This window comes from Antedon bifida, chromosome 5, assembly GCF_963402885.1.
Source record: "Antedon bifida chromosome 5, ecAntBifi1.1, whole genome shotgun sequence".
NCBI lineage: Eukaryota > Metazoa > Echinodermata > Crinoidea > Comatulida > Antedonidae > Antedon > Antedon bifida.
The window spans coordinates 27,928,221-27,955,148 of record NC_136230.1 but is presented as its reverse complement, the minus strand read 5'-3'; the positions used below and the strand labels follow the sequence as shown (position 1 = coordinate 27,955,148).

The window sequence follows — 26,928 nt, the reverse complement described above, 5'->3', positions numbered from 1 at the left end:
TGCAACAACTCATAATCCGCCATGGACTTGGTGAGTACTCCACATCATAAATATATGATATATACAGAATATTTGCAAAATCATATCATCTGGCCAGCTGCCTGTGTAGTTATAATATATATATGCAAATAGCTATAATATGAAACATTTAATTTAATTTTTTTTATACAATCAAGGTCAATAGAACAATTGTTTGTGAAAATATTACTAAATCCTTCAGAGAGCGTTATTTGACACTTAATCATTTAAACAACTTTGAACTTGTAAAGATTAACATGTTTTACACATAATAGTAATGTAATGTAAAACCACAGTTACTTACTGTAGTCACAATAATAGAAACTGCTGGGTAAAACCACAGTTACTTACTGTAGTCACAATAATAGAAACTGCTGGGTAAAATACCTACAGTAGTCACAATAATAGAAACTGCTGGGTAAATACTTACCGTCATTTCTTTTTTAAGTTGTGACATGCCAATAATTTCTTCCTTACTTGATGTCACAATAGATAACTGGCGCTCCTTTAAGGCTGATGCATTACTTACTGTAAAATAGATACATTCCATTTAGAAATTCTAGCAAATAATATCGAATTATGGAAGAGATAAAAGACCGATATAAAAACACTACAGTGTTCGAGTCCCTTGTTCAGGGACTGTGAGGATGATGACTTCATATCACTACAGTATTTGGGCATATCACACTTTGTCAAACTAGTTTGATAGTGTAGACAGACCTTTAGCCTCAGCATTATGTGGTAGGGTCAGTTCCTTTCCACACTGCCTTTACCTCCCTAGTATTTTTCAACCCAGATACTCATATACAACTGAGTAGAGTAGTGTGAGACTGGCAGTTGGAATTGAACCCCGATTTTCAGTTCTGAGCAATCAGCTATCACAACTCCTATGCAACAGTATCAAATATTTGGTCCAACTGCACTGCTGTTGTGAATCAGAATTGCTAGCACTCAGATTGCAAAATTGTATTGTAAAATTGTATTATTAAATCAACATTTTTTTGTTGAATTTAGCAGACTTTCGCATCACTGATGTTGTGAATCAGAATCACAATGTCTGTACAATTTTATTTTAAATCCATTTTTTTGTTCATACCTGTGGTTACACCAAATTCTCTGCCACTTAAGATGTGATGTAGAAGTCCTTTCATTTCAAATGGACTTAGCGCCATTAGTTGTTCATATGCATCTTCAGCTGAAATTCAGTAACAACTACGTCACCATATACATGATTACATTTTAAACTACTTACATTTTTACCCTACACCTCCCCATTTATCTTAACGCTCAAATGATCGAACTGGATTTACCTGAACAGCTAAGGGCGCGAGCCAATTCAGAGCACATGATCTGGATGATGAGACCGATACGTAGACGAAGCATTTCTTGAAAGAGTTTTGGTTCAGTCCTAATGAACATCGCTAAATATTGCAATAATTCCTATTGAAAGTTTACAAAAGTATATTTTGTCAAGAAATTTGAAAATTTGTCAAATTCTGAAGGGGTCCATAAAGTCCCTGTTATTGACGAGACCCTTTGGGAAAGATCACATTATTGAATGTGCAACAAGTAGTTCAGCAGGGTAAGAGGACACTCAGTGAGATTAACTATAAATACTGAATAGTATGTCAAAATAAATATGTTTCTTACTTGTGTAAGAACTGCAGACCCACTGTCTTGTCCACATGCTTCTGATATGATCTTCTGAAGTTCTTCTGGTGACAATGGTGCCGTGATGATGACCTCCCTAGGCTCTGGAGGCAAGCCTACAGACAACTGCTTCTGACGGACAAGTAAATCAGTAACTGCCTGCGCTAACTGTTCCACTTGCTTGCCTAGCATACCTGCTGTATGTCGTATCAAGGACCATGCTTTGTGGTATCCACACTGAAGAAAAAATATTTACAGGCTATTACCATTCCTCAGAACAGGATCTGTGTAAAGTGTCATTTCAATCATAAGATTGTGGTTTCAGAGCCATTAGTAAACTGTCAACAAAGTAGCTACCTTAATATATAACTCTTCTAATAATTGTTTCACAGTTGCACCAGCTTGGCCGTTGAGATGCGTGTCCCAGTTAGGACCCCTGTAGGCAAAAATAGTTCATATATAACACAATTTATTTCTTTTTTTTTTTTAAATTGCATAAAGTTCACAGATTTTGATATCAGTGCTATTTCTCCACTTATGACAATATTTGCTCAGTATCATAGGAATATTTGGTATACACATACACATTTGGTGCCTGTATCATGTAAGGTTAGGTTAAGGGTTAGGCTATGGTATATGATACTAGGAGATACATGTGAAACACATGTGATATTGTATTACCAAATATTCCTATGATACTGAGGAAATCTAGATGCTTCAGCAGATACGTGAAAAGAACAAAAATATCAAGAGAATTAGGACAAATGCCTGGAAAGATGATTTTAAAAAAAACTTGTAGGGTGAGCCTAAATAAAGTAACTAAGAATATTCTGTCAATAATCATTACAAATAAACTATAAATTGTATATATATATATAAAGATGAACAAATCATATTCCTAATAAATTTCCCAAGGGTGGCCTTTAGTGACCTTTAAAAAAGCAGTTGTCTAGGTGCAGGGTGGAAGTTAATCTGGGTGTTAGAAATTAAAAATGAACATTTGACAGTGTAAAATAAGCAAACAGGTGGGAAAACCCAGTGACCTTCAGATAGCAGAAAAACAAAAAACCAATGTTCATTATTGTAATATGCAAATAATGACTTGGCAAGTATTTGATTGAATTCAGGAATCTCAAAGTGCTACTACAAAAAAAAAGGGGCAGCTTCAATTTAATTTGACGATATTAGCTACCCTAAGGAATATTAAAACGCTTCTGTCCTGTTTCAAAATGGGGGTGCTAACATGTGCTTTAATTGGATTGCGTGACATCACCAAATCCACACATTAAGGAAAATGATAAACAGCTGTTAAAAAAATCAAATAAATTCATTTCTACCAACTGCTTGCTGTATAAAAAGGATACATATAAATAAATGAATTAAATACAATCAAGAAAAATATTTAAAAAAATGTTTTTCTGCTATATATTTTATTATTTTGTCCACTTTTGGCACAGTTGTGTAAAAATAGATCTATGCCATTACAGCTGGGCGACACATGACCCAAACAAATTAAAGATTTTATAAGAGATGGCAATGAAAAGAAGGACGAATTAAAATGCAACATAAGTTAGAATTAAACTTACTTTGAAACGTATAGAAAGTGCACAATGTCGGCTTGTTCATAAAGAGAAGTAGATTCCTTTAAGTTTTCCAATAACTCACTAATATTTACTCCTTCGTACATTTGAAAAACCTTAACAAAATATATAAAAGTTCTTTTTTTATAAATGACTGAGCACAAATCAATTTGTTTTAGATAACCGAACAAATAAATTTATATATGAAATTAAAAAAATACAAAACATAATGAGGAGTAATACAAAAATAAAATAAATATATTGTTAGTCACATGATGATACAATATTGAGCAATTATTTCAAATTTTATTAATTTTTTTTACTGAACTTGCATTAGAAAAGATAGTAAAGCGTGGTTCCCACTAGCGACACTACGTAACGCAACCCATGCAACGTAACAAGATGCCCTTCCAATAATTGTGTTTGCCCCCGCCTGGGTGAAATCAGAACCTGCTTGTTGCGCGTCAACGTTAGCATGCCGTAATTTGGTGTTCTTTTGCCTTGCGTTGTTGGCGTGAAATTAAACTGATTTGATTTCCAGTAGCGATGTTTGCAGCACTGTTACGTCGTCGGTTCCCACTTGTGATTACGCAATGCGTTACGTTGCATTGCGTTCTAGTGGGAACCACGCTTAAAATTTATGAGGAATGTGAAACAAACAATTTTATTTTGACCTAAAAAAAATATTACGGTATTACCTGTTTATCCTGAACCCAGCTTGCTGCTCTTTTCCTGCTGGGAGACTTATTCCCAACATTATCCGATGGGAGTAGATTAAAAGATGGACTTTTAAGAAGAGGTTGCTGCTGCAAACCAACTGTAACAAATATCATTAATGATAATTTCATTAAGAAAAACAAAGAAATGGTTTAAATTTTATTCAGCACCATTATCACAACCAGATTTTTGGTTTTAATTGGAATAATTATCAGTATGATTTCTAATTATAATAATTTCAAAGAGTATAAGAATTATGAATTTTTTAAAAGTTTGATGACATGATAATTAATAATAATAATCTTGTAAATATGAATTATGAATTGTTTTAAAATATGATAAAAATAAATTTTGGATAATTTTGAATTAATGATGCTATGCTAATAATAATTATTTTGTGAGTATAAATTGTTTCTTTGAAAAATTGAAGCAATAGCTTTTCAAGATGCAAATGAAAGAACAAAATAAAATAGTTTAAAATATAATAAGGAAAATGATAAAGGAAGAATCTAATAAAAAACTAAAACAAAATCTTTCATTAATTGCTGTATTAACCAAAACAACACAAAAGCAAGACTTCTAGTGCAAAACGTCTAAAGCTCTGTCTACACTATCAAACTTTATGTGACAAAAAAATGTGATGTGCCCATATATGGACAGGATGATGTCATGTCACTACCATATTTGAGCACATCACATTTTTTTGATAGTGTAGACAGAGCTTAAAGTAAGCCCCTATGGCAATGATATGTTAAGTATTGTACAAAGACTTCTTCTAATCTCAGGGTTGAACCTTTAAAGAAATATTCACAAACAAAATAGAAATACCTGTTCGGCCAATCAGACGTGTTTGTTGAATTATACCCGACACCGGACTCTTTGTTTGTGATGCAATTTTTGATGTGCTTGCGATTAGATCTAACGTAGGATCAGTGATATTTCGTGGAAGTGGCTTTAACGGATTTACTTTCCTAATGCTAGGCAGGAATGGCATTGGGCACCAATCATTATCATTCATATCGTCAAGCTGCCGTATAATACTATCATAATTGCCTATCAATATAGAAGGAATCACATGCAAGCAAGAGCACACCCAAACATGCACTTTATGATCAGTGGAGGATTGAAATATTTCACAACAAACTTTTTTTTTAAATATTTACAAAGAGCAATTTCCCACTGCCCTTTATTTATGACCACAAGTATTAAACTTTTGCTACATTTGGAACTTCATTGTATTTTGGCAAATCATCCAAATATTTTGGAATAAATCCTTAATGTTGATTAAAAAAGGCAAGAAATAGTCTCAATCCTCCAACCATCATTTTTCATTCTAATAAATGAAAATTTATAAATAAAATAAATACATTTGTTAGCTTTCATCACAATTACAATCAACTTATTATTGCAGGCAGTAACAGCAAAGGATGTGTCACAAAGAAACGTAAACAGATCAAACACACTTAAAGCCATCATATGATAAACATCTAACGATAATAAAAAGCAGTTTAAAAAACTTAAATGCGAATCTATGCTATAGATGAGGATGTATTAATTTGATGGCGCTACGATCGTGAATCAGACCCAGAAAAGGCCCTCAATGGGTGTTATAAAGAAGCAGCTTTTTAACTCTACAGTTTAAATTATTGCTGGTAATTTTTTTTTTACTTATGTTTAAAATTGCTTAGAATATCATATGATAAACATCTAACGATAATATTCTATGCTATAGATGAGGATGCATCAATTTGATGGCGCTACGATCGTGAATCAGACCCAGAAAAGGCCCTCAATGGGTGTTATAAAGAAGCAGTATTTTAACTCTACAGAAACTATTGCTGGTAATTTTTTTTTGCTTATGTTTAAAAATTGCTTATCGTTATTGTTAATATGTAGTCAAGATGATTTTGACAGTAGGTAAAGCAACATTGAATTGGATTGTGTTATTTTTTTTTTATATTTTTTTTTTACAGGTCGAGTCTGCAGACATTTTACCTGCTACCTATTACAAATTTCTTGCGTATTTAATCGTAATAGATTAGTAATAGAACAGTAGAAAGTTCTTTAATGCATGGAATAGTAAGAATAAACTGAAATACTATGTTAAAATTTGAGTTAGATATAGCATAACATTAAATATGATAGCTTTTCTAAAGTGTGTATGATCCTAGCTTTCATCCATTTGGCAATCTGCTACAGGCCTACCTGGCGACTCGCCAAGATCAATGGAGCGTGTCCGTTGCAGCAATTGATGAATGGTGCCAGACATTCGACGTTTGCGAAGTCTATCAGTTTTTTGGCTCCAATTAGATTCAGTTAACAACACTTTAGTGCTGAGAAGGTTCAGCGAAGGACGTCGGTCATTCAGTGTACTTATTAGAGCATCAGGTTTTGCTGATGAGTAAAGTTCATTCATATAACGTATTGAAGAATCAGAGAGGATAAATCACATTACTTTCATACATTCTTTGCTAGGCCTAAAGCTCTGTCCACACTATCAAAAGTTTGATGTGCCAAAATATGGTAGTGATATGATGTCATGGTGTCCATATATGTTTTTTTGTTGCATAAAGTTTGATAGTGTAGACAGAGCTTAAGACCGAGTTTAGCTACAATGTATTTGCACACAATGTTTAAATTGTTATCATTTTATCTATCCTCTCTAATCAAAGTATCTAGTAAATATTGCACTTTGTTTCAGAACCATAAATTTAGGCTAAATTTTACATAATTCAATATCTTTTTTCAGAGCCATTTTTTGGGATCAAGTTTCTTAACCGCAAAAAAAAAATATATATATATCAAAAAGATATTTTGCAAACCCTTGGCCATATACATGAATTTTATGGTTGGTTTTTATTTTATGCATGCTGTGACATGCTTGCTTATACAGGGTTCTTGGTCCAAATCGTATCATAGTTTCTGAATCTTTCTAATGGCCAATACATCATCACTACCTAACTGTCATGGTTGGCGACATGGTTTAAAAAGCATAGGTTTCTCATCCTGTAACTGGTGAGTCATGTATTTACTGTTGGATGGTGTGAAAATAAATGTTTACAAAAATACCTGAAGATTCCAAAAAAGTTAAATGATTGACACAAGCTGTGCTTAAAAAGTCAGACAGACTTCGCATAAGTACTTGCACTCCACTGAAATATCCTGTACGCACTTTACGGATAGTGGCCAGAAGAGCCGATTGCAGTTGCATGTTCTCTAAATATTAAAATAATTAATAGTATTTTGAAAAAATTTATAATTTTCATTTTATCATCAAAATAGGGGTTGCTTATACAAAAAGCCTTGTAATATATAATTCAATAAAAGAAATCTTTTACTTACCAAACATACTGTGTGTTACAGTCATAACTAACGTTGGACGGCCGACCTCGCGCCAGTTATACCGAAGGTACGCAACATCGTGATGAAATATATCAACCAATAGATTTACATCGAGAGCCAAGTAAAATTGCTGCTGGTCTAAAAACTAAAAAAAATATACCCAATGAAAAACATTAATTTTAGTTGAGTTGAACAGAAATTTTGCATGTTGTATTTTAAACTTTTTTTTCATTTTAGTGTTTAATGCACCGATTTCGGCAATTTTTTTCTTACCTGTGGAACAAACGCCAACGTTTTATCATGAAGAACGTACAGTTTACTTGTACTGAGTAAACCCACTGATTGCACTGGACATCCTGTCAACCCAAGCTTGTCACTCCGTCCTAAATTGATAAAATTTACTTTAAAAAGCTATGTTTATATCTACAATTCGTTTATTTACTTAATTATTTCTTGTTATTTGGAAGCTTTATTATATACATCAATGATTCTATTTTTGAAAATACAAACAAATATTGTTACCAAGTCTTTTGTAAAGCTGGCTCAACACCCTGGCTGGGTGAATTTGGATTGGTGATACCTCAGAGACGGTCTCCACTGGAATATTTTTATCAGCAAGTGCCTGTTTTATTTCTTCATTTTCAGCTAGTAAAACAACTGTAAACAAAACAATTTGTAATCAAATATTTGCATAATTAAATATTTTTAAGATTTGTAAATTGAAAAAGAAATACTGTATCAAACACAATAATAAATTGTTTTTAACTCATAATGAACAATTTTAAATTAGAAAGGTCTTTGATCAAAATACTATATATCAATATGCAATGTCTTTAATATTAAATGGCTGCTCAATTTTAATGAGGATATTTTGCCCATATATGGACATGATACCATACCATATTTGGGAATATCACTACCATATTTGGGCACATCATACTTTTTTTGTCAAACTAGTTTGATAGTGTAGACAGAGCTTTAGATATGCCTCCTTTTCTTGTTTCTCTTACCTTGGACAACGAGGTCTGGTTTTGGTTCAGTTGAAAAACGACGATTTAGAGGATCAATCTCGCCCGGTGCTAAAAACTTCTCCTTTAACAGACAGCCTAAGATGTATAAAGACTGCCCCCACATGTGTGGCATCTTTCCTCCGGCCTCACGCTTTTGACTATGGGGATTTTTATACTCTAAGTCGACCTAAGTAAAAATGAGAAAATAATGTTGATGTAAAGTTTGCAGTACACCACATTATGAAAAAAACTATTGAGTTTCTCGACGTTTCAATCAATATTGACTTTGATCGTCCTTATGAGTGACAATATAATGATTACATATCTAAAGGCAAATTAGTGAAAAAATAACAATACTGGGTATCTCAATGAAGATACAAACAAATGAAGATCCATGATTGAAAATCAATCAATTAAAAAAACAATTTAAGGTCATAGGTCACATTTTTTACCTTTTCTTCTGGTACATAGTAAAGCTCTGGTACACCTTTAATTCCATTCTCCAGTCTAACTAATTTGCTATCAAGCTTTTCACTGTATTTATCAACTAACTCTTTGTTACCACGGAATACACCATCCAACACCAAGTAAGTCCAGAATAATGGCCATTCACATTCAATATTTTCAAATATCTTCAGCTCTGCTGGTTCGTAGTATAGTCTATTGGGATCCTAGAGGAAACAAATATGTAATATTGGTAATATTTTCATACGATAACAAATTAATTTATTACATTTAAGTGAGATCTACAGGGTAAAGCAACAAATCTGTAATAAACCTGAAATGCATGGGATTTTAAAAAAAATATTGTCCATCTATCGAGTGGTTTCAAAGCCTTTAGGGCCTAAAGTTGTGATAACAGAGCATAATAGTATGTTTCTTTTTATTTAACCAGAAATGCACAGCAAATATAACATCAAATTTTCAAACATCACAGACACAGAATAAATTCTACACCCGATGATATACTGAAATGTAATTAATTAATTTGAAATGATCAAATTTTCAAATACATATTCCAGAGTGGTTTTAAAGCCTCTATGGCACAAACTTGTGATTACTTTGCATTATAATATGTTTATATGTTTACCTCTTTGGGCGTTTTGTATCCATCCCTAAGGAAGCGCTTACATCCGTACTGTCCATCTAATTTATCAATTATCTGATCTCTTGTAATGTTTACTAAACTCTCATCATCGCAGGAGAATGCTGGGAAACCTATTACACTTAATAAACCAGCATCAATTTCCTACAAAAAAAAGAGAACAAATTTGTTTTGGGAAATGAAGAAAATGTGATGAGGATGAAAAATTATATTTATAATTACAAAGATAGAAAAGAGTAAAGTTGCATAGACTTTTTTTTACCTGGCCATTTTGGTTTAGGGTCGACTTGAAATTAATTAGTGAAATTATTTTCGATGAAATTAAGTAAAATTTCTTTTGGGTCAAGGCCAAGACATGAAGCTTTCGTATCAAATGGTCTTCACTATTTTTCTGATATGGTAAATCATCAAAATGTTCCTAAATGCTACTGATTCTGTAATGATATCTAACCTTTGAACTGGATTCTTTTGGCAGCATAGAGTGTAGAATAGCCTGACAGCATGCAATGTGATCAGACTGCACGTGTATCACTGACGCAGCACCTCCTCTAGCCCCATACAGATCAAGTTCGTTAATAGCTTCCATGGCAGCCTACAATCAAAGAAAACATTAGATTCTGTAAGTCTAGAGGCCAGTGGGTTGATTAAATATTACTGTTTGTTTTGTCTTTTTTATAACAGATTTTATTATTTTCCTGGGGGTGGGAAGAGGGTAATAAGTTTTTTTTTAAAAAGAGAACATTAGAATCTGGAAGTCAATGGGTTGAATAAATGTTACTGTTTATTTTGTCTTTTTTGTAACAGAAGTTATTATTTTGCTGGGGGGAGAGGGTTATAAGTTTAAAAAAAGAGAACATTAGAATCTGGAAGTCAGTGGGTTGATTAAATGTAACCGTATGTTTGTCTTTTTTATAACAGAAATTTTTTGAGGGGGGGGGGGGGGGGGGGGGTGTTATAAATTAAAAAAAAGAGAACATTAGAATCTGGAAGTCAGTGGGCTGATTAAATGTTACCGTATGTTTGTCTTTTTTATAACAAAAATTATTATTTTGTGGGACAATCTTTCGCATACATAATTCACCATAGTACACATTTATACTCCTGTGTGGATTTCTCACCTTTGCCATTCCTATTGAGCTGGCATTTAGTTCTGGTAAGCCATGATTCATCTTATCTCCCCTTTCCCAGATTCCGTAGTCCGGAATTCTGTATGCAGACTGGATGTAAAAGACTAGATTCTGTACGAATGCCACCTCATCAAGACTAAAAATAATCTGTAACCCTAAAATATGATAACTTAGATTAAAATAATATAGAAATAAATAAATTACAGATATCTGGTCCCCCTGATAAATCAATTTTTTTTTTGAATTATTATTTTACTGTCACATAAAAATTCACAAAAAATTGAATCTAAAACAAATATATATTATGTATCTGAAAAAAATAGTCAGATTGGCTGACAACCAATGTGGTTTTGGTTGAATTTAACCGTTTATTTTGTCTTCAGAAAACATTTTTTGTTCATGTTTTTTTCTACGGAAAAGATAAACATTATTAAAACTGCAAAATGACCTATTTAAAGTCTGATTTCATTAATCTTTATTTTTCATTTTTTTCATGTTTTTTTGAGGAAAAATACATCTTTAATCTATAAATAAAAGGGAGATTGTAAAAAAAAAGCAAAAAGTACCTGAAGCAGTCATTTGTGACAGCATTAGGAGGTAGAGTGATGTTGCATCTATTTGAAGATGTCCCCATTCATTGTCCCCAACACAAGTGTGACCAGTCTGAGTGCTAAACTTAGCATGGAGTGAATCTTGAGGACTTTGAGTTTGTTTGAAAGCTTCTAGCTTGCTACCCTGCCTCATCATGGCCATCAGTAACCCTCTCATTAGTTTCACCACTCTCTGTAACATGTAATCAAATATCAAAATAAACATTAAATATCAAATTAAATATTTGTAAAGCTCTGTCTACACTTTCAAACTTTATGTGACAAACAAATGTGATGTTTCCCCCATACATGTATATGATGATATCATATCATATCAACCATATTTGGGCACATCACAAGATCACACCTTTTTCCAAAATACACATTAAATATTTGTAAAGCTATGTCTACACTATCAAACTTTATGTTATTACAAACAAATATGATGTGCCTCCCATGTACATGATGATATCATATCACTACCATATTTGGGCACATCACAAGATCACACCTTTTTTCAAAATACACATTAAATATTTGTAAAGGTCTGTCGACACTATCAAACTTTATGTGACAAACAAATGTGATGTGCCCATACATGGACATGATGATGATGATGTCATATCACTACAGTACCATATTTGGGGACATCACACCTTTTTTTTGTCACACTAATTTAATAGCGTAGACAGAACTTTAGGTCAATGATTATTTTTTATAATGTAAACTTGCAAAGGCTGCCATATAGATAGCAAGATATTAATTTGACATCTGGAGTGTGATGAGATCAATAACTTTGTATTTATACACAGTTTTTAATATTTTATGAGGTATAAAAATACATGTGCTTTTATTTTTTGCAATATCAAAGATGACTGGAAATTGTTTGCTAAAATGTTTGATTTTGTACAGAAAGACTTTACTTTACTTTACCTGTTCAAGTTCATAGGCTTTTGCTCTGTCTTCATCTAAATCAGCCTGCTTCCTATAAGCTAGTGCTAACCCCCACACAGCCATAATACTGTACACATTGTCACGGACCCATGCATCACTCTCATTGGTGCTGGCTGGTAAAAGCCCAGTAACCGGATTCTATAATAATAAAGTATAATATTAAATAATAATGAAATTAAACAGTTTTTAAAAATCAATTACTTTAGTTAGGCTAGTTTAATAAAATTCTTTAATTACTAGGCTAATGGATATTCTTTGTTCTATATACTAGTCTAGTAGGCCTAGTTGTTCGTAGGTTGGAGAACTTTTACAACACTTACTTAGGCCTATACTATTTTTATACTAGGCCTAGCTGATATTATGAGAAGCAAGAGTGGTAGGACTGGAGCCTAGGCCTACCTTCCTTAGCCTAGATTAGAATCCTAGCCTAGCTTAGCTAGCTACTCTACATACAGGGCCTGGCTTTACATACCTGGTGGGATAATATTGTGCTTGATACCAGCCTGTTATAAAAGTCCAGGCGAACGCCTGAATTACTTCTGCTTCTCATGACACTCTCGAGAAAGACAATTTAAAGTGAACTGTAATCAACCTAGGCCTAACCTAGGAACCATCACGATTTTTTTCTTACGGCGGTCGCGGTGGGAATTGGGAAAACAATTTGATTTGATTCTCTCGCAATTCGCTCTCTGACAACAATATATAGCGCCACCAACCGTTTGTAAATTATTGTGGAAAAGTTTACCAAAAAAATGTTCTGTATACCGTATATACGTTCTTCTTCCTATACTCGTCGTTTTATGTATAAAACCGAAAAAATAATGTACATTTACAAATGAACAATTGAAACAAGAATTTATATTTTATAGCAATAAAATATACAATTTTGATAGATAATAAACTTTTATTTCAACATCTCATCTACAGCAACAAACAAATCAAAGAAATTACAGTATTGCTTTTTATTTGTCTTAATCACAAACTTAGGAGATTTTTTTTCAGTTGTCTTGTCTCCAATTAGGAGCATGCCAAATTTAAAATGTTTGTTGTATGGTATAAATCAACTTCCAATTGATACATTCCTACTGAAATTTCCACACAAATGTTCACACATTTTTATCACTTCATAAAACATACAATATCTATTCATCGTTGGCGTAGACGGCAGGATCCTTGCGACTTAGTTGTCTATGTTTTTCAGTTCCCCACGAATACACAAGATATCCAAAGATAAAAGCTGAAAACGAAAAAGAAACATTTATAAACAATTATGCTCGTTTTATTGAATTTGGATCTTTTAACAATTATTCACTTGTTTTTAAAATAAATTTCTGTCTAAAAAATGGTATTTTTTACTACAGTAGTTGGAAGTTTAAAAATCGCATTGTTAGTGTTAGTGTTAGTGTTACGTATTACTTACGTGGAGCCATAATAAATACTTTGCTTCTGAATCTACGCCATAAGTTGGGAATTCCATTCTTGAAAAAGCCTGCAAAGGGCTTTTGTGCATACGGCGACAAAGAGTAGGTAATCACATTACTGTACTTCGCAAGATTACCAAACTTTAGGCCCATTTTGTTTATATTGTATAAATAAATATAGCCTCTCTGTAAAAAATATGTAATATTTTAGAAGCGTGGTACAGTAGAACATTAAAAAATATGCTTATTTTACACTATGAACCGTTTTAATAATAACATTTGAAATGATTGATAGTCAAAAGGACTAAACGACTGCTAAAAACTACAAGCTACAAGAGAAGCTTTGACAGGTGTGAGGAAGAAACCGGCTTTATGAAATTAGAACAATCACCGGCTATTTAGAGGCCTAGATTATCTTGGCCTAATTGTATTAAAATACTACTAAACAACATCCAAATACGTTTTTCTAGTAGAACATGACATCCAACTAGTGAAGCACAATCATATTAATAAGATAATTTGACGTTTTTAGTGGCTACTTACGTTTCTTATGAACAATGAAACTTTTTATTTTGTCGTGTCGCGATCGCAAGTATGGTAGATCGTGGGTCAAGCACCAAACCGATGGCGGCGCAAACAAGTGTGGCACGCCACAAGGGTTTTATTTTGTAATTTAACTAAATTTATTTTTGCAAACAAGGTACAGGTTTTATCTATTTTTATTCAATGATTTATTCATTTTAATAACATGAGAAAAATGGGAACATGTCATAAAAAGAGACACATTTGATATAACTTGTGGAAATTCCAATTATCCATGTACATCAATTAATTTATGGAAAGTGTTTATTTGAAGTCTTATTTTTCAATTTCAGGAGAAATGATATAAGTAAATATTCTACACAACACGAACTTGACAAAATTAAGCATTATAAGCCTAATTGATGTGAATTGTACAGGTGTGTAAACGCTACATATAAATACATTAAACACTTGAAATTGGATTAGCTAAACTCTGCCTGGGAATTGAAATGAAAGTATGCCATGTGACCATAAACCAAGACACGCAAGAACGAGTGAAATAGCAGGTACAGTATGCAGCACTTATTATGAAAGTTTGTTATCATATAATGTAAATATTCTTTCTCCACACATTAATCTACATGAAAGTAAGCCGTTAAATTGATGTAAATTTAAAGATGTATAATTTGTACAATATATTAATTGTTGAAAGGTTTTCAAACGAATGCGTGACTTACAGGACAGATCTAAGTTTGCTTTTGGTTTAAGCCGGAACATGGTATAGATAAAATGGTAAAGATACCAATTAATATTGATGATTGGAGCAACAAGTGCTAAATTTATCAACCAAACAGAACATGCATTTTTGACCACGTGATAATCTTCAAACATATTATAACAAGTCATATCATGCAGCTTGGTTTGTTTCCACATTTTCATGAAACTAGCAACATGTTTAAGGTAAGAGCCATGTTTTTTGAAGATTTAGTTTGTCAGTTTTCTTTAATAAACCTGATTGTTACTATCAAACTTGATGTAACAAAAAATGTTATGTGCCCATATATGGACATGATGATGTAATTTCACTACTATATTTGGGCATATCACTACCATATTTAGTGACAAGTCTCTGATCTTACTGCACTGTACTTTCTTCTTTTAAAACTTGCTGTCTTAATATGCTAGTCTAGTAATACATTTCACTGTATAGGGACACAATTTTTCACTTCCATTTTAGGTAAATATTCTTGCTCAACACTTCTCCGCATACTTCTCTTCTTCTCTTAATAAACATTTTCTACTTGATTTTCTAAAACGTTTGGTTATTCTGACATTCTTATATTATTCTGTGAAGTAGAGTAAACCATAAAGATTGGTGTTTTTCTATGCCGAACGCACTGACTCAGTAATTTTGAACAATCCGCAACAGATCAAATGTGATTGGTCATAGTCCTAGTGGGAACCAAGCTTAAGATCTGTTTTCATTCATCTATGTAGATAATGATGAGTTGGCCATTTACCTGGTGTGTAGGCATATTAGGTCTGTGTATTGCAATTGGCGTAACCAATGCATTTGATGAACAAGGCAGTGCTGCTGCTAATAACACTTGCAACGCTTGCTGTCAAGGTACACCTGGAATGCCAGGGATCCCTGGAACACATGGCATACCTGGGCATCAAGGCCAGAAAGGAGACCCTGGAATGAAAGGCAAAAAGGGTGATGACGGACCTATAGGATTACCAGGAAAAGCAGGGCCGGTGGGTCCTAAAGGAGATACAGGATTAAAAGGCGACAAAGGAGATCCCGGGGTGCAAGCACAAGTTAGAAAGTCTGCCTTCACTGCGCTACGCACAACTCATGTGACCCCTGCGGAGACATTTATCACATTCACTACAATGGAACTTAATTACGGCAACAACTTTAACAAAAATAGCGGGATGTTCACATGTCAATATCCCGGCGTTTATTATTTTATGTTGAGCTTTTTGACGTTTAATCAAAATTCTTCTGAAGTGCGAGCCGATCTAGATATGGTGTTGAATGGGCGGACGATTTCAATAGTGACGCGAAGCTATTCTAAAGGTCATGCTCAACAGACCTATGGAACAACCCTTCAACTTAAAACTGGTGACCAGGTCTGGCTATCCAATAGAAATACTAATATTCACGGTGGAGGTGGTCGACCAATTACATTTACTGGTTTTCTGATTTTCGATGTTTAAAATCTTGTATTAAAATATTCTAGTTCTGTTAATGATATAATTCAAATTCAAATTTATTGTTATTTAAAGAGCGTACCGCTCTAGAGTAAGCCAATATATAATCTTATGCCTAATCTGAGAAGTAGATAAAATGTAGTCTATGAAATAATTAATTGAAATAAAAAGAAAGCATACACATACAGCCTTTATATATCTTTTTTTTTAAATATCACTACAGATATTACCTGCATGCGTCCCGTGCAAATATTAAAATGATCACACACACACAAGTTAGAAAAAAGAAGGAATCATTTAAAATGAAGACTTGATATACGAATTTTCAGTACAGTATATTCAAACAAACTGCATTTACATCAGCTGAGCTGATCTTTAAGACGACAAAATATACTACTTTTTTGTTGAAATTAGCCATTCTGAAACTGAAACTCAATTGAAAGCCAATTTTGTTTAGTATTTAGTATTTTTCTAATATTCTAAAGATTACTATTTCCAAACTTATTTTAATCACCACACACATACACACACTCGCGCGCACCTTAAACGTAACTGTTTTGTGTTAATTTACATATTTTCAATGCATCAATAAGTTTGGCATTCCTTTCTTCTGAATTTGTTATAAGCGGCCTATTATTTTGTAGGCAAGTGTGAAAAATTATGCTTTGAGTGTGTTTGCCGTTATCGATTGTTTCTGGATAACCGGCTTTAAACCGGGTACCGTTATTATTCAGCGCAAGCGCAGTAAATATTGACTAGGAGGAAAAAAAACAAGAAAACGTTGTTAATTTGTTCATTGGTATTTATTGAAATCACGAGCACGGAATTCTTACACAGCTCACAATCGTTCACTTGTTTATCAAATTTAATACAATTAAAAAATAACTGAAAGTATTAAATCCTCCGATATTCGCTAAAATTAAGACCACCTATTCATTGATAACATATATGCTTGTAGTAAGAAGGAAGACAGGTATTTAAATCACTGTTTTTTGGCAAGCCGCACAGTTGAAATTCGGCGTTCCATACGTTATCACGTTTTTACTCAGCGCCCTCTCCGGTTTGATTGTTCATTTTTGCGTTTGGTGGGTTTCAGACTACATTAGATTTCTTTAGAATAACATTGTGCCTTTATATTTAGACCTTAAAACTATTGCCAAATATTGCATTCAACTCTATAAACAAGATACAAAAGCTGAAATTGTGTTTAAAAACATACTAATTAGAATCAATTAACATTTATTGTAATTAATACAGAAGGATAGTAGGCCTACACTATATTACTGTTTTTACAAAACCAGTCTGGTGGGATCGCTAGAAATTATGATTGTTGGATAATAAATTTAACAATTTACTAAATTTTAAAACAATGTATACTTAAATAGAATATTTATTCATTTTATTTATTTCGTCTTTTCTATCAAAATAAAATTATCAATTGGTCACAAACAAAACACTTTAGGAGGTAGACAGGATTGTCAAAAAGTGAAACGAAACAATATCGTCGAGCGACTCTTTATGTACCTAGAAAATACCTGAAAATACCTTAGGACACTTAATTATAATTATATTCAACTCCCAAAACTGGCCACCAAGACCAGTACATCTGAAACCAAAGCACTCGATATAGCAGGTACGGTACACTATTAGACCTACAATACTTATTATGGAAACTTGTCAATGTCATTTATAATGTTTTCTCCACATATTAATATACACGAAAGTAAGCATTGATGTGAAACTTACAGATGTATGATTTGTAGGCCTACAATAGGCCTATTTGTAAATGTCTTTAAATGAGTAGCGTGACATCAGGCCAGACTAAGTTTGCTTTTCGTCTAAGCCAGAATATGGTATAGATAGAACATAGATATCAATTAATTGCTGATTGGAGCAGCAACAAGTGCTAAATTTATCAACCAAAGAGATGAGTGTATTTCGACCACGTGATAATCTTTAACATATTAAAACCGATGTTGAAGAAGTCATATCATGCAGTTTTGGTTTGTTTCTACACTTTCATGAAGATAGCTGTTACAACATTTTTTAAAGGTTAGTTAGGGTAATGTTTTTTTAGTAATCATTGGCAAGTCTTTTCCACGTACAGTAGGCCTACTAATGTCATTAAATTTACTCTTGTATTCATCTAAAACATTCTCTCTTTCAAACATTTCTGTAGGGACACAACTTTCTTTTATTCACTATCAAAATTCAGGTAAATATCTGTTAAAACGTCAACATATGTGTTATTTTTGTTGCCACTCCGAAGATTTGCTAGGGCATGTTGAATCGAAATTGTTTGTCATTCTTCAATCCAAGAACCAAGCTAAATGTTTAAATTATTATCATTTAGTTTAAGATCTTCTTTCTTTCATCTATGTAGATAATGATGAGTTTGCCATTTACCTGGTGTGTAGGCATCTTGGGTGTGTGTATTGCAATCAACATTGCTGCGACCAATGCAGTTGATGAACAAGGCAGTGCTACTGCTAATAATACTTGCAACGTTTGCTGCCAAGGTACACCTGGAATGCCAGGGATCCCTGGAACACATGGCATACCTGGGCATCAAGGAAACCAAGGCCAGAAAGGAGATCCTGGAATGAAAGGTGATACAGGTGATGACGGACCCATAGGATTACCCGGGAAAGCAGGACCGGTGGGTCCTAAAGGGGATACCGGATTAAAAGGTGACAAAGGAGATCCCGGGGTGCAAGCACAAGTTAGAAAATCTGCATTCACTGCACTACGCACAACTCCAATAATCCCTCCAGAGACATTGATCACTTTCACTACAATGGAACTTAATTACGGCAATAGTTTTAACAAAAATAGCGGAATGTTTACATGTCAATATCCTGGCGTGTATTATTTTATATTTAGCTATGCTCAAAATGATTCTCAAGGAATTCGAGCAGATGTCAGTTTAATGTTTAATGGGAGGGTCATTGCGCAAGTGACTCGAAGTTATTCTAAAGGTCATGCTCAACAGACTTATGGAGCAACCCTTCAACTAAAAACTGGTGACCAGGTCTGGCTATTCAATGGAGGACCTAGTTATGTTTTTGGTACTACTGGTCGCCCCGTGACCTTTACAGGTTTTCTCCTTTTCGATGTTTAATATCATTAATGCCTACTCTTAAGCTGTTATGGCTAAAATAACAACGGAGAACATAATGTAAACCCATTTGATATTCACTTTCAATACTACCTGTATAGGTATAATACTGTAGCAATTGAAATAAAAGAAAGCATACACATTGAGACTAGAATTTCTTTTTTCAAAGGTTTAGGCTCCATGGTTAAAAAGCATCATAGAAGTGTACATTAGCAGCAATAAACTATATGCATGTTCAAATTAATCAGTGACTCCTTCACATCGCGATTATTCAAATATTTTATCTTGAAAAGAAGCCCATCTGTCATGAAAAAAAATCCTCCCTGTGGGCTTGATTTCGAGATAGCCCTTTTTTCGAGATTACTATTTGCAGACTAATCTTTTCGAAATGGGGTTCTTCTATAAAAGAAGCCCTGGTATACTAAAGCTGCTGCCAATCGGACGAACACTCTGTGCTGCCATGCTGCTGCGGCCCTCTATAGAAAGTAAACACCTATTGTAAATCAGGACTTACAACAAAACATACCCATTTATAAATCCTATGCGCAGTCTGATTGCTCTATTGACATGTATGCGTCGAGGATTAATTGGCAAAAAGAATATGTTGGTGAACAATTGTTTTTAAATTCATCAAAATCAGACTACGAAAAGTTCATTTTCTTACGATCGGAATTTTAAGTATTTGAGAATATTAATAAAATATGCAATTTTATATTTGAATTATTATATTGTTCCGGAAACCTCCTGAAACTAAAGTTATATCTGTAGACTATTAAATAATGTAATTTATCATGTATGCCTATGTATGTAACGGCGTATGCGCTCCAAAGAAGCCTTTGTTTATTTTGTAACACCACTTTAGTCCTTCTGTTTCTATCGTCCATAATTGAATCAATAATAAAGAAGCCTGTTCAAATTACCTCTTTTTGGAAAATGTCATTGTTTTAGAGAGATAGTGTATGGTATGCAAACAAGGCCATATACATGGCTGCAGTCGCGTACTCAAATTTGAGACCGACCGACCAACCGACCGACATAGTGAGCTGTAGTACTGACTAGTACCGACTAAAAAGTACTGGACAGAAAGCTATGGAAAGCCAACTTTCGTATAACGCAAAATAAACTGAGTTTAGCTAGCTACTAGAACCAGGGCCAGGAACAATATTTTAAATCATTTTTGTTTTCAGTACAGTAACTTCTGACGTAATACTGGCATTATTATGTCGAAGTTTGTTATGTCAAAGTTGTTCGTACAATATATCCACATATTCATATACAGGAAAGTAAGCACTGATGTGAAACTTACAGATGTACAAATTAGTACAATATATTTGTTGAAAGGTTTCAAAGTAAGTAACGTGACTTATACAGGCCAGATGTTTTGTCTAAGTTTGCTTATAAAATAGATACCAAATAGTTGATTGAAGCAACAAGTTCTAAATTTATCAACCAAACAGAAGATTGTATTTTCGACCACGTGATAACCTTCAGCATTATAACAAGTCATATCATGCAGTTTTGATTTGATTCTACACTTTTATGAAGATAGTTGCAACATATTTTAAAGGTTAGAGGGTTTTTTTTTTAAATTTTAGTTCACTTTTCTCTAGACTAAATTGTCTTTTTACTAACCAGTGGCATGTATTTCCCACGTACTAAGTTTACTTTGGTCTTCGGTATGGCTTTCCTGTAAAACATTCTGTCATACATTTTTTCTGCGGGAACAGAACTTTTCTGTTATTTAAAATTCAAGTAAATATCTGTCTAATACAAATTTCACATCACTTAGGACGCTCGATCTGGTGTGTGTAAACTCGGGATTTTTGCTAGGCAATGTTGAAATAATGTTGGAAGTAAAAGTTAGATCAAGATCAAAAGATAGAGCAAACCAACCTAAATTATTATTATTACATTTATCTATATGTAGATAATGATAAGTCGGCCATTTACCTGGTGTGTAGGCATATTGGGTCTGTGTATTGCAATTTGCGTAACCAATGCAGTTGACGAGAATGGCAGTGATAATACTTGCAACTCTTGCTGTCATGGTACACCTGGAATGCCAGGGATCCCTGGAACACATGGAATGAATGGGAATCAAGGAAATCAAGGCCAGAAAGGAGACCCTGGAATGAAAGGTGATACAGGTGATGACGGACCCATAGGATTACCAGGAAAAGCAGGACCGGTCGGTCCTAAGGGAGATACCGGATTAAAAGGTGACAAAGGAGATCCCGGGATGCAAGCACAAGTTAATAAATCTGCATTCACTGCAATACGCACAACTCACGTGATTCCTGCAGAAACGATTATTACTTTCACATCAATGGAGCTGAATTACGGAGACAACTTTAACAAACATAACGGAAAGTTTACATGTCAATTTCCCGGCGTGTATTATTTTATGTTGAGCTTTGGTCATCATGATGCTCAAGGAATTCGAGCCGATGTTAGCTTGGTGTTAAATGGGCGGGCACTTTCAATAGTGACTCGAAGTTATCCTAAAGGTTTTTCTACACAGAGCAGTGGAGCAACCCTTCAACTAAAAACTGGTGACCAGGTGTGGCTAACCAATGGAGAATCTAGTTATGTTTACGGCACTACTGCTCGCCCCGTGACCTTTACAGGTTTTCTCCTTTTCGATGTTTAAATATCAAAGACCTACTCTTAAGCTGTTAAGGCTATAATAACAACGTAAAACATAATGTAAGCTCCTTTTCGATGTTTAATCTCTTTAAATCTCTTATGCTGTTGTAGCCATATAATAACGTAAATCAAGCACATTTGATGTTTAATTTATTCTGTGGTTATACTAACTGTATAGGCCAAATAATAATCGAAATAAAGGAAAGCATACACATTAAGACTGCAAGCATTTTTTTTGGTTGCCAATAATTATTTTAAAATCAAACATCTATAAAATAGGATTCCAGCGATATCGACACATTTTCTTAGATAGTGTGTACAATTATATCGTTGTGCTGTGTTTGCTGTAGTAGTGTTGTATTGTTTCTTTAATATATGCCGATGGTGCAGTGTTTGAGAGCAAGCGCAGTAAATAGTAGCCACAAATATAAGAAAACGTTGTTAATTTGTTCATTGGTATTTATTGAAATCACGAGCACGGAATTCTTACACAACTCACGATCGTTCACTTGTTTATCAAATTTAATACAATTAAAAAATAACTGGAAGTATTAAATCCTCCGATATTCGCTAAAATTAAGACCACCTATTCATTGATAACATATATGCTTGTAGTAACAAGGAAGACAGGTATAGAAATCACTGTTTTTTGGCAAGCCGCACAGTTGAAATTCGGCGTTCCATACGTTATCACGTTTTTACTCAGCGCCCTCTCCGGTTTGATTGTTCATTTTTGCGTTTGGTGGGTTTCAGACTACATTAGATTTCTTTAGAATAACATTGTGCCTTTATATTTAGACCTAAAAACTATTGCCAAATATTGCATTCAACTCTATAAACAAGATACAAAAGCTAAAATTGTATTGAAAAACATACTAATTAGAATTAATTAACATTCATTAATTAATACAGAAGGCTAGTACATATTACTGTTTTTACAAAATGAACAAAGCAATCATGATAATATCACAGCCCAATCTGGTGGGATCAATAACAAATATGATTGTAAAATATTAAACTTAATAATTTAAAAAATATAGTATACTTAAATAGGATTGGTAAATGGTCACAATTTATTCATACTTGAAATATTAATAATAGCAGTTGATTGCTGACTTTAATATATTTTGCTGAAAAAAATATGAAAATAGGAAGTTTGGTTAAAATGTTTTGCAGTTTATAATAAAACTGTAATAAAAATAACAAAGTGATCAACAGTGCAGCATAGTGGCCAAATTTCAGCATTTATACATAATTTCTGTCATTACTTGTTTAAAAAAAATTAAATGAATTAAATCAAATGATAGAAAAAAAATTGCCTGTTCAATTACTCTATGTTGGAGAGTGTCCTTTAGAGCAGTGAATTGTATTCAAAATCATACTACGACGGAGAGCCATGGCGGCCATCTTGTTCGTATCGCATACAGCACATGATGATGATGCAAAATAAACTGAATAGAGTGAATACAATGATTTCAGGTACCTCCTACAATCACAGCCAGCAACAATATTATAATATTGTTTTTCAACACAGAACTACAGCCAGCAACGATATTTTAATTTAATTTGTTTTCAATACAGAAACCCCTGACAAAACACTGGCCCTTGAGTCATGTTGTTCATAGTTACAGCCATGGCTATCAGCAATAATTTAACAAAAACAATATCACTTAATAACAATGAATTGTTTGATCAAAGCAACATTAATAATAATATATTCAAAGGGTTGTTGCAAAGCTATATACACAAGTAATACGAGCACACACAAAAATAACTAAAATTAAAATTCTTAATTTAGAACCAAATTGTTACTCAAATTAAAAAGACACTTAAACAAATTATAAAAACACTTAATTATAATAGTCAACTCTCAAACAAAGAAACTTTAAACGTTAATTTATGTGACAATTTTTGTGTTAATCTTAAATTACATTCTGGAAACTAGCCTTTCCACTTCATTCCAGCCCAATGGTGTCTTTCGTTGTGAGAGGCACATATAAAGGTATGTGAAAGGATGTTTACCATCCACCGGGGCTGGTAAGGTAATATTTTTTGGCGGGCTGTTTTTCCACTTCCATTTCTCTCTTTTGAATTGACTGTGTAATTTGTTAATTTGGTTTTTTCCTACCACATGCTGCAGTAGCGTTAAAACAACAAGGTTTTTTTTACAAAAAATATAAAATTTCAAAAACAGAAGTATTACAGTACTATTATTTACGTCTTTAGGCTATTACTAAGTTGCATTGTCCATAGAGGGCGCTCTCTAAAGAGAAATCGCTGTATTTTATAAAAGCATGTTGGAATAATTTTTTTGACTGGTGAAACTCAGCACCGAATAACAAAAACAAGTAGTTGTACAGTACAAGGAAGCGAATGCAAAATTGTCCCTAAAAAAATTTCTAATAATGGCTGTTAAAATACGTGAAACATGAAAATAACTAGGATTGTCCAGATTAAATGATCAAAACATTTTTTCAAAAAAAAACAAAAAAAAATTAAAATTGTTATTACCATAAAAAATTAATTTATTCATTATTTGTAGGACATAATATATTCTTCTAGGTGTACTGTGTAGTAATGGTCGTACAGCTTCTTATCTTTGCATAATGGTATACTGCCACAACGGAGTCAGCTAACACTTTAATAAGTACAAACAGTGTTTTTATATATATACAGTCTGAATTACATGGAAAATATACTATACTGTAGCAAAATCATAGGTCTACTCCACATAATTTATAAGTACAATATATTTTTCTTTGTTTTATTATTTTTACAGATATATAAACCCAAGCTTGTTATTAACATTGGCTAAAATACAGGTCATATACTTGGTTATAGCCTAATCGTATAAATATTCATAATTTAATACAAAATATTCATAAAGTTAATGAATATTCATGCTGCATACTATTTCAAGCATTATAATATTTAATGCTTGACCTTTAAAACTTGACCTCCCTATTGCAAAAATTGTAACATCATCAAATACTTTAAATTACACTTGATAAAAACATGGATACAATTTGATCCAAAATTATTTTACACACACTTACTTACACACGCATCTCGCATTAAAACATATCGCACTGATCTCGCACACATCTATTTCAGAGGAAAATAGAATCATCAGCATGCCATTACACATCTGTTGTGAGATTTGATAGATGCGTTGAAAATCGGTCATCCGTTGCACTTTCGCAGTCACTCAGTCCAATCTCGCTCTCAGGTTCGTACATCCCAGATACATCTGAACACGAAGCATTTGACGTATACGCAGACATCGAAGCATTATCGAAATTTGACGACATTCTCTCGTAATCACCTCCTCTACTGCCTACACCCATAACACGTTTCTTTGGCGATTGGTCTACTCCATTATATTCAGAGGGTGGTAATGATGTCACTGACATATGGTGGCCAGGGAGATATGAATTTGGATGCTGGTAATACTGCCGTGGCAGGTCTGACATGCTATCGATCTGAGAGCCATCCGGAGAGATACTTGGAGGGTAGTTTTGAAGTTGTTGTTGGAACTCTTCCGTGTGCGGGTAAGGCATGTCATCATCTCCGGGATAATCGGTATCCTCTCCTACATATTCATCGTCCACGTCATCATCTTCATATTCATTCATCTGGGACATGGTTGTGTTAACTGACAAATTGGTCGGTGAGTCTGGTACTTCTTTTTGGGTCACATCTTCGTGAATTTTGGTCAAAGTCGGAGGCATCCAGTCTGAGCAGTCCCAATGGTACCCTATTTTCAGAAAAAAAATCACAATATTATTAAATTGAATACAATTAAATTCATAATGTCATCAAGCATACACTCTCCTCAGACAAACCAATCTATGGAATGGGTTAAACAGATCAAAATAATTTTTTTTCAATTTTGTTGTTTTTTCTTACATTTAGTTTGGTTAAAAATAACAATTTACAGAAATTTTCAAAACGAAACTAAAAAATTTGATATGTTATTACAGTATTATACCATACTTATCTTGGCATGTTTTTACAATTCCACACTCACTGTCTCAATCATAACAATTCTCACACACCATTTAATTATTAAGTATATTATATAGTTATATGTATATAATAGGATATAATGTATACATGCTTCAATCATATAGGCTATGTAAATTCATGCTTCATACAAATTGACTGGACTATATACTGTATGTGAAAAACAGGGCAAGGGGAGTCATGACATATTTGTTTTGGTGGGGAAGGGGGGGGGGGAAACTATAAACAACAATATAAAACTGGGACATGGGACAGATAATTAGACAATACTCATTATTTATACTACAAATTAATACTAAAAACTATCAAAAAAGCTTAAAATTTGGATAATAGCTCCCAACCACAAACAATTATTATTTTAAAATTATTATGGCCTATATTTTGTTAAAGCAGCAAAAAGAATTGCAATGTAAAAAATTAAAAAAAACCCTGTTCGAAATTTGGATCTGAAATGTTTGGCACTGAAAGCAGCAAAAAATTAAAACCATACCTATGCAAAAAAGCATGTTATTTGTTTGTTTAAGCGAGTTAATGTAACAGAACTCCAGAATAAAAAATTAATTTAATAGCACATTAAAGCACTAGCAGGTACCACATAGAATCTTTCTAACTTGACCCCTCAATGGCCATGACAATCGTCATTAGCTATACCCAACCTTTTTCTGGCCATGCCTGACCCTCCCTGGCTATGCCTGACCCTCCCTGGCTATGTCCGACCCTCCCTGGCTATGCATGACCCACACTAGCCATGTCAGACCCTCATAGGCTATAGCCTCCCGTATATTTCTGTTACAATTTTAAACTTTATTTTAATCATTAATTTTAAATATTAAAACAATCTAAGCTAAACATTTGAAGAGAATACATGTAGGGAAATAAGTATCA

At 33.4% G+C, this 26,928-nt stretch overlaps 5 protein-coding genes across 11 annotated transcripts in view; 2 read left to right on the top strand and 3 right to left on the bottom strand.

Annotated features, from left to right (window-relative positions):
- Positions 1-12,712, bottom strand: part of LOC144841879 (phosphorylase b kinase regulatory subunit alpha, liver isoform-like) — a 104,817-nt gene extending 92,105 nt beyond the window's left edge. For both annotated transcript variants that reach the window (XM_078698156.1, XM_078698157.1), the window contains exons 1-20: positions 12,566-12,712; positions 12,073-12,231; positions 11,116-11,332; positions 10,541-10,704; positions 9,874-10,014; positions 9,408-9,566; positions 8,770-8,988; positions 8,318-8,504; positions 7,830-7,964; positions 7,581-7,690; positions 7,308-7,452; positions 7,035-7,181; positions 6,171-6,359; positions 3,947-4,065; positions 3,255-3,364; positions 2,026-2,104; positions 1,669-1,905; positions 1,329-1,458; positions 1,115-1,213; positions 449-546 (exon numbers count right to left, since the gene is read on the bottom strand). In XM_078698156.1, the coding sequence (XP_078554282.1) occupies positions 449-546; positions 1,115-1,213; positions 1,329-1,458; positions 1,669-1,905; positions 2,026-2,104; positions 3,255-3,364; positions 3,947-4,065; positions 6,171-6,359; positions 7,035-7,181; positions 7,308-7,452; positions 7,581-7,690; positions 7,830-7,964; positions 8,318-8,504; positions 8,770-8,988; positions 9,408-9,566; positions 9,874-10,014; positions 10,541-10,704; positions 11,116-11,332; positions 12,073-12,231; positions 12,566-12,643 (2,922 nt within the window). In that variant the 5' untranslated portion in view covers positions 12,644-12,712. The remainder of the gene's footprint in view (positions 1-448; positions 547-1,114; positions 1,214-1,328; positions 1,459-1,668; positions 1,906-2,025; positions 2,105-3,254; positions 3,365-3,946; positions 4,066-6,170; positions 6,360-7,034; positions 7,182-7,307; positions 7,453-7,580; positions 7,691-7,829; positions 7,965-8,317; positions 8,505-8,769; positions 8,989-9,407; positions 9,567-9,873; positions 10,015-10,540; positions 10,705-11,115; positions 11,333-12,072; positions 12,232-12,565) is intronic.
- Positions 12,713-12,972: 260 nt separating this feature from the next.
- LOC144842587 (cytochrome b-c1 complex subunit 8-like) lies at positions 12,973-14,148 on the bottom strand. Its single transcript, XM_078699039.1, has 3 exons — positions 14,058-14,148; positions 13,514-13,700; positions 12,973-13,330 (listed from the first exon to the last, which is right to left on the bottom strand). Exons 2-3 carry the CDS (start codon positions 13,665-13,667, stop codon positions 13,236-13,238), a joined length of 249 nt encoding a protein of 82 aa, XP_078555165.1. The 5' UTR covers positions 13,668-13,700; positions 14,058-14,148; the 3' UTR covers positions 12,973-13,235.
- A 1,391-nt stretch (positions 14,149-15,539) lies between these two features.
- On the top strand, positions 15,540-16,259 carry LOC144843481 (complement C1q tumor necrosis factor-related protein 3-like). The gene has a single exon (XM_078700267.1). The coding sequence runs from the start codon at positions 15,540-15,542 to the stop codon at positions 16,257-16,259; it is 720 nt and encodes a 239-aa protein (XP_078556393.1).
- A 5,042-nt stretch (positions 16,260-21,301) lies between these two features.
- Positions 21,302-22,074, top strand: LOC144843480 (complement C1q subcomponent subunit C-like). Its single transcript, XM_078700266.1, has one exon. The coding sequence runs from the start codon at positions 21,302-21,304 to the stop codon at positions 22,019-22,021; it is 720 nt and encodes a 239-aa protein (XP_078556392.1). The 3' UTR covers positions 22,022-22,074.
- A 1,076-nt stretch (positions 22,075-23,150) lies between these two features.
- The window catches only part of LOC144841877 (protocadherin Fat 1-like), a 76,333-nt gene continuing 72,555 nt past the window's right edge, over positions 23,151-26,928 (bottom strand). For 4 of the 6 annotated variants that reach the window (XM_078698148.1, XM_078698150.1, XM_078698153.1 and 1 more), the window contains one exon: positions 23,151-25,774. In XM_078698148.1, coding sequence (XP_078554274.1) covers positions 25,158-25,774 — 617 coding nt within the window. In that variant the 3' untranslated portion in view covers positions 23,151-25,157. The remainder of the gene's footprint in view (positions 25,775-26,928) is intronic. The other 2 variants (XM_078698151.1, XM_078698152.1) reach the window with 2 other exon arrangements.

Excerpts from the sequence above, each read along its gene's own strand:
- LOC144842587 (XM_078699039.1), bottom strand. The coding sequence starts at position 13,667 with ATGGGCCTAAAGTTTGGTAATCTTGCGAAGTACAGTAATGTGATTACC. Across the intron at positions 13,331-13,513 it reads AGTATTTATTATGGCTCCAC|CTTTTATCTTTGGATATCTT; the intron begins GTAAGTAATACG and ends TTTCGTTTTCAG.
- LOC144843481 (XM_078700267.1), top strand. The coding sequence starts at position 15,540 with ATGAGTTGGCCATTTACCTGGTGTGTAGGCATATTAGGTCTGTGTATT.
- LOC144843480 (XM_078700266.1), top strand. The coding sequence starts at position 21,302 with ATGATAAGTCGGCCATTTACCTGGTGTGTAGGCATATTGGGTCTGTGT.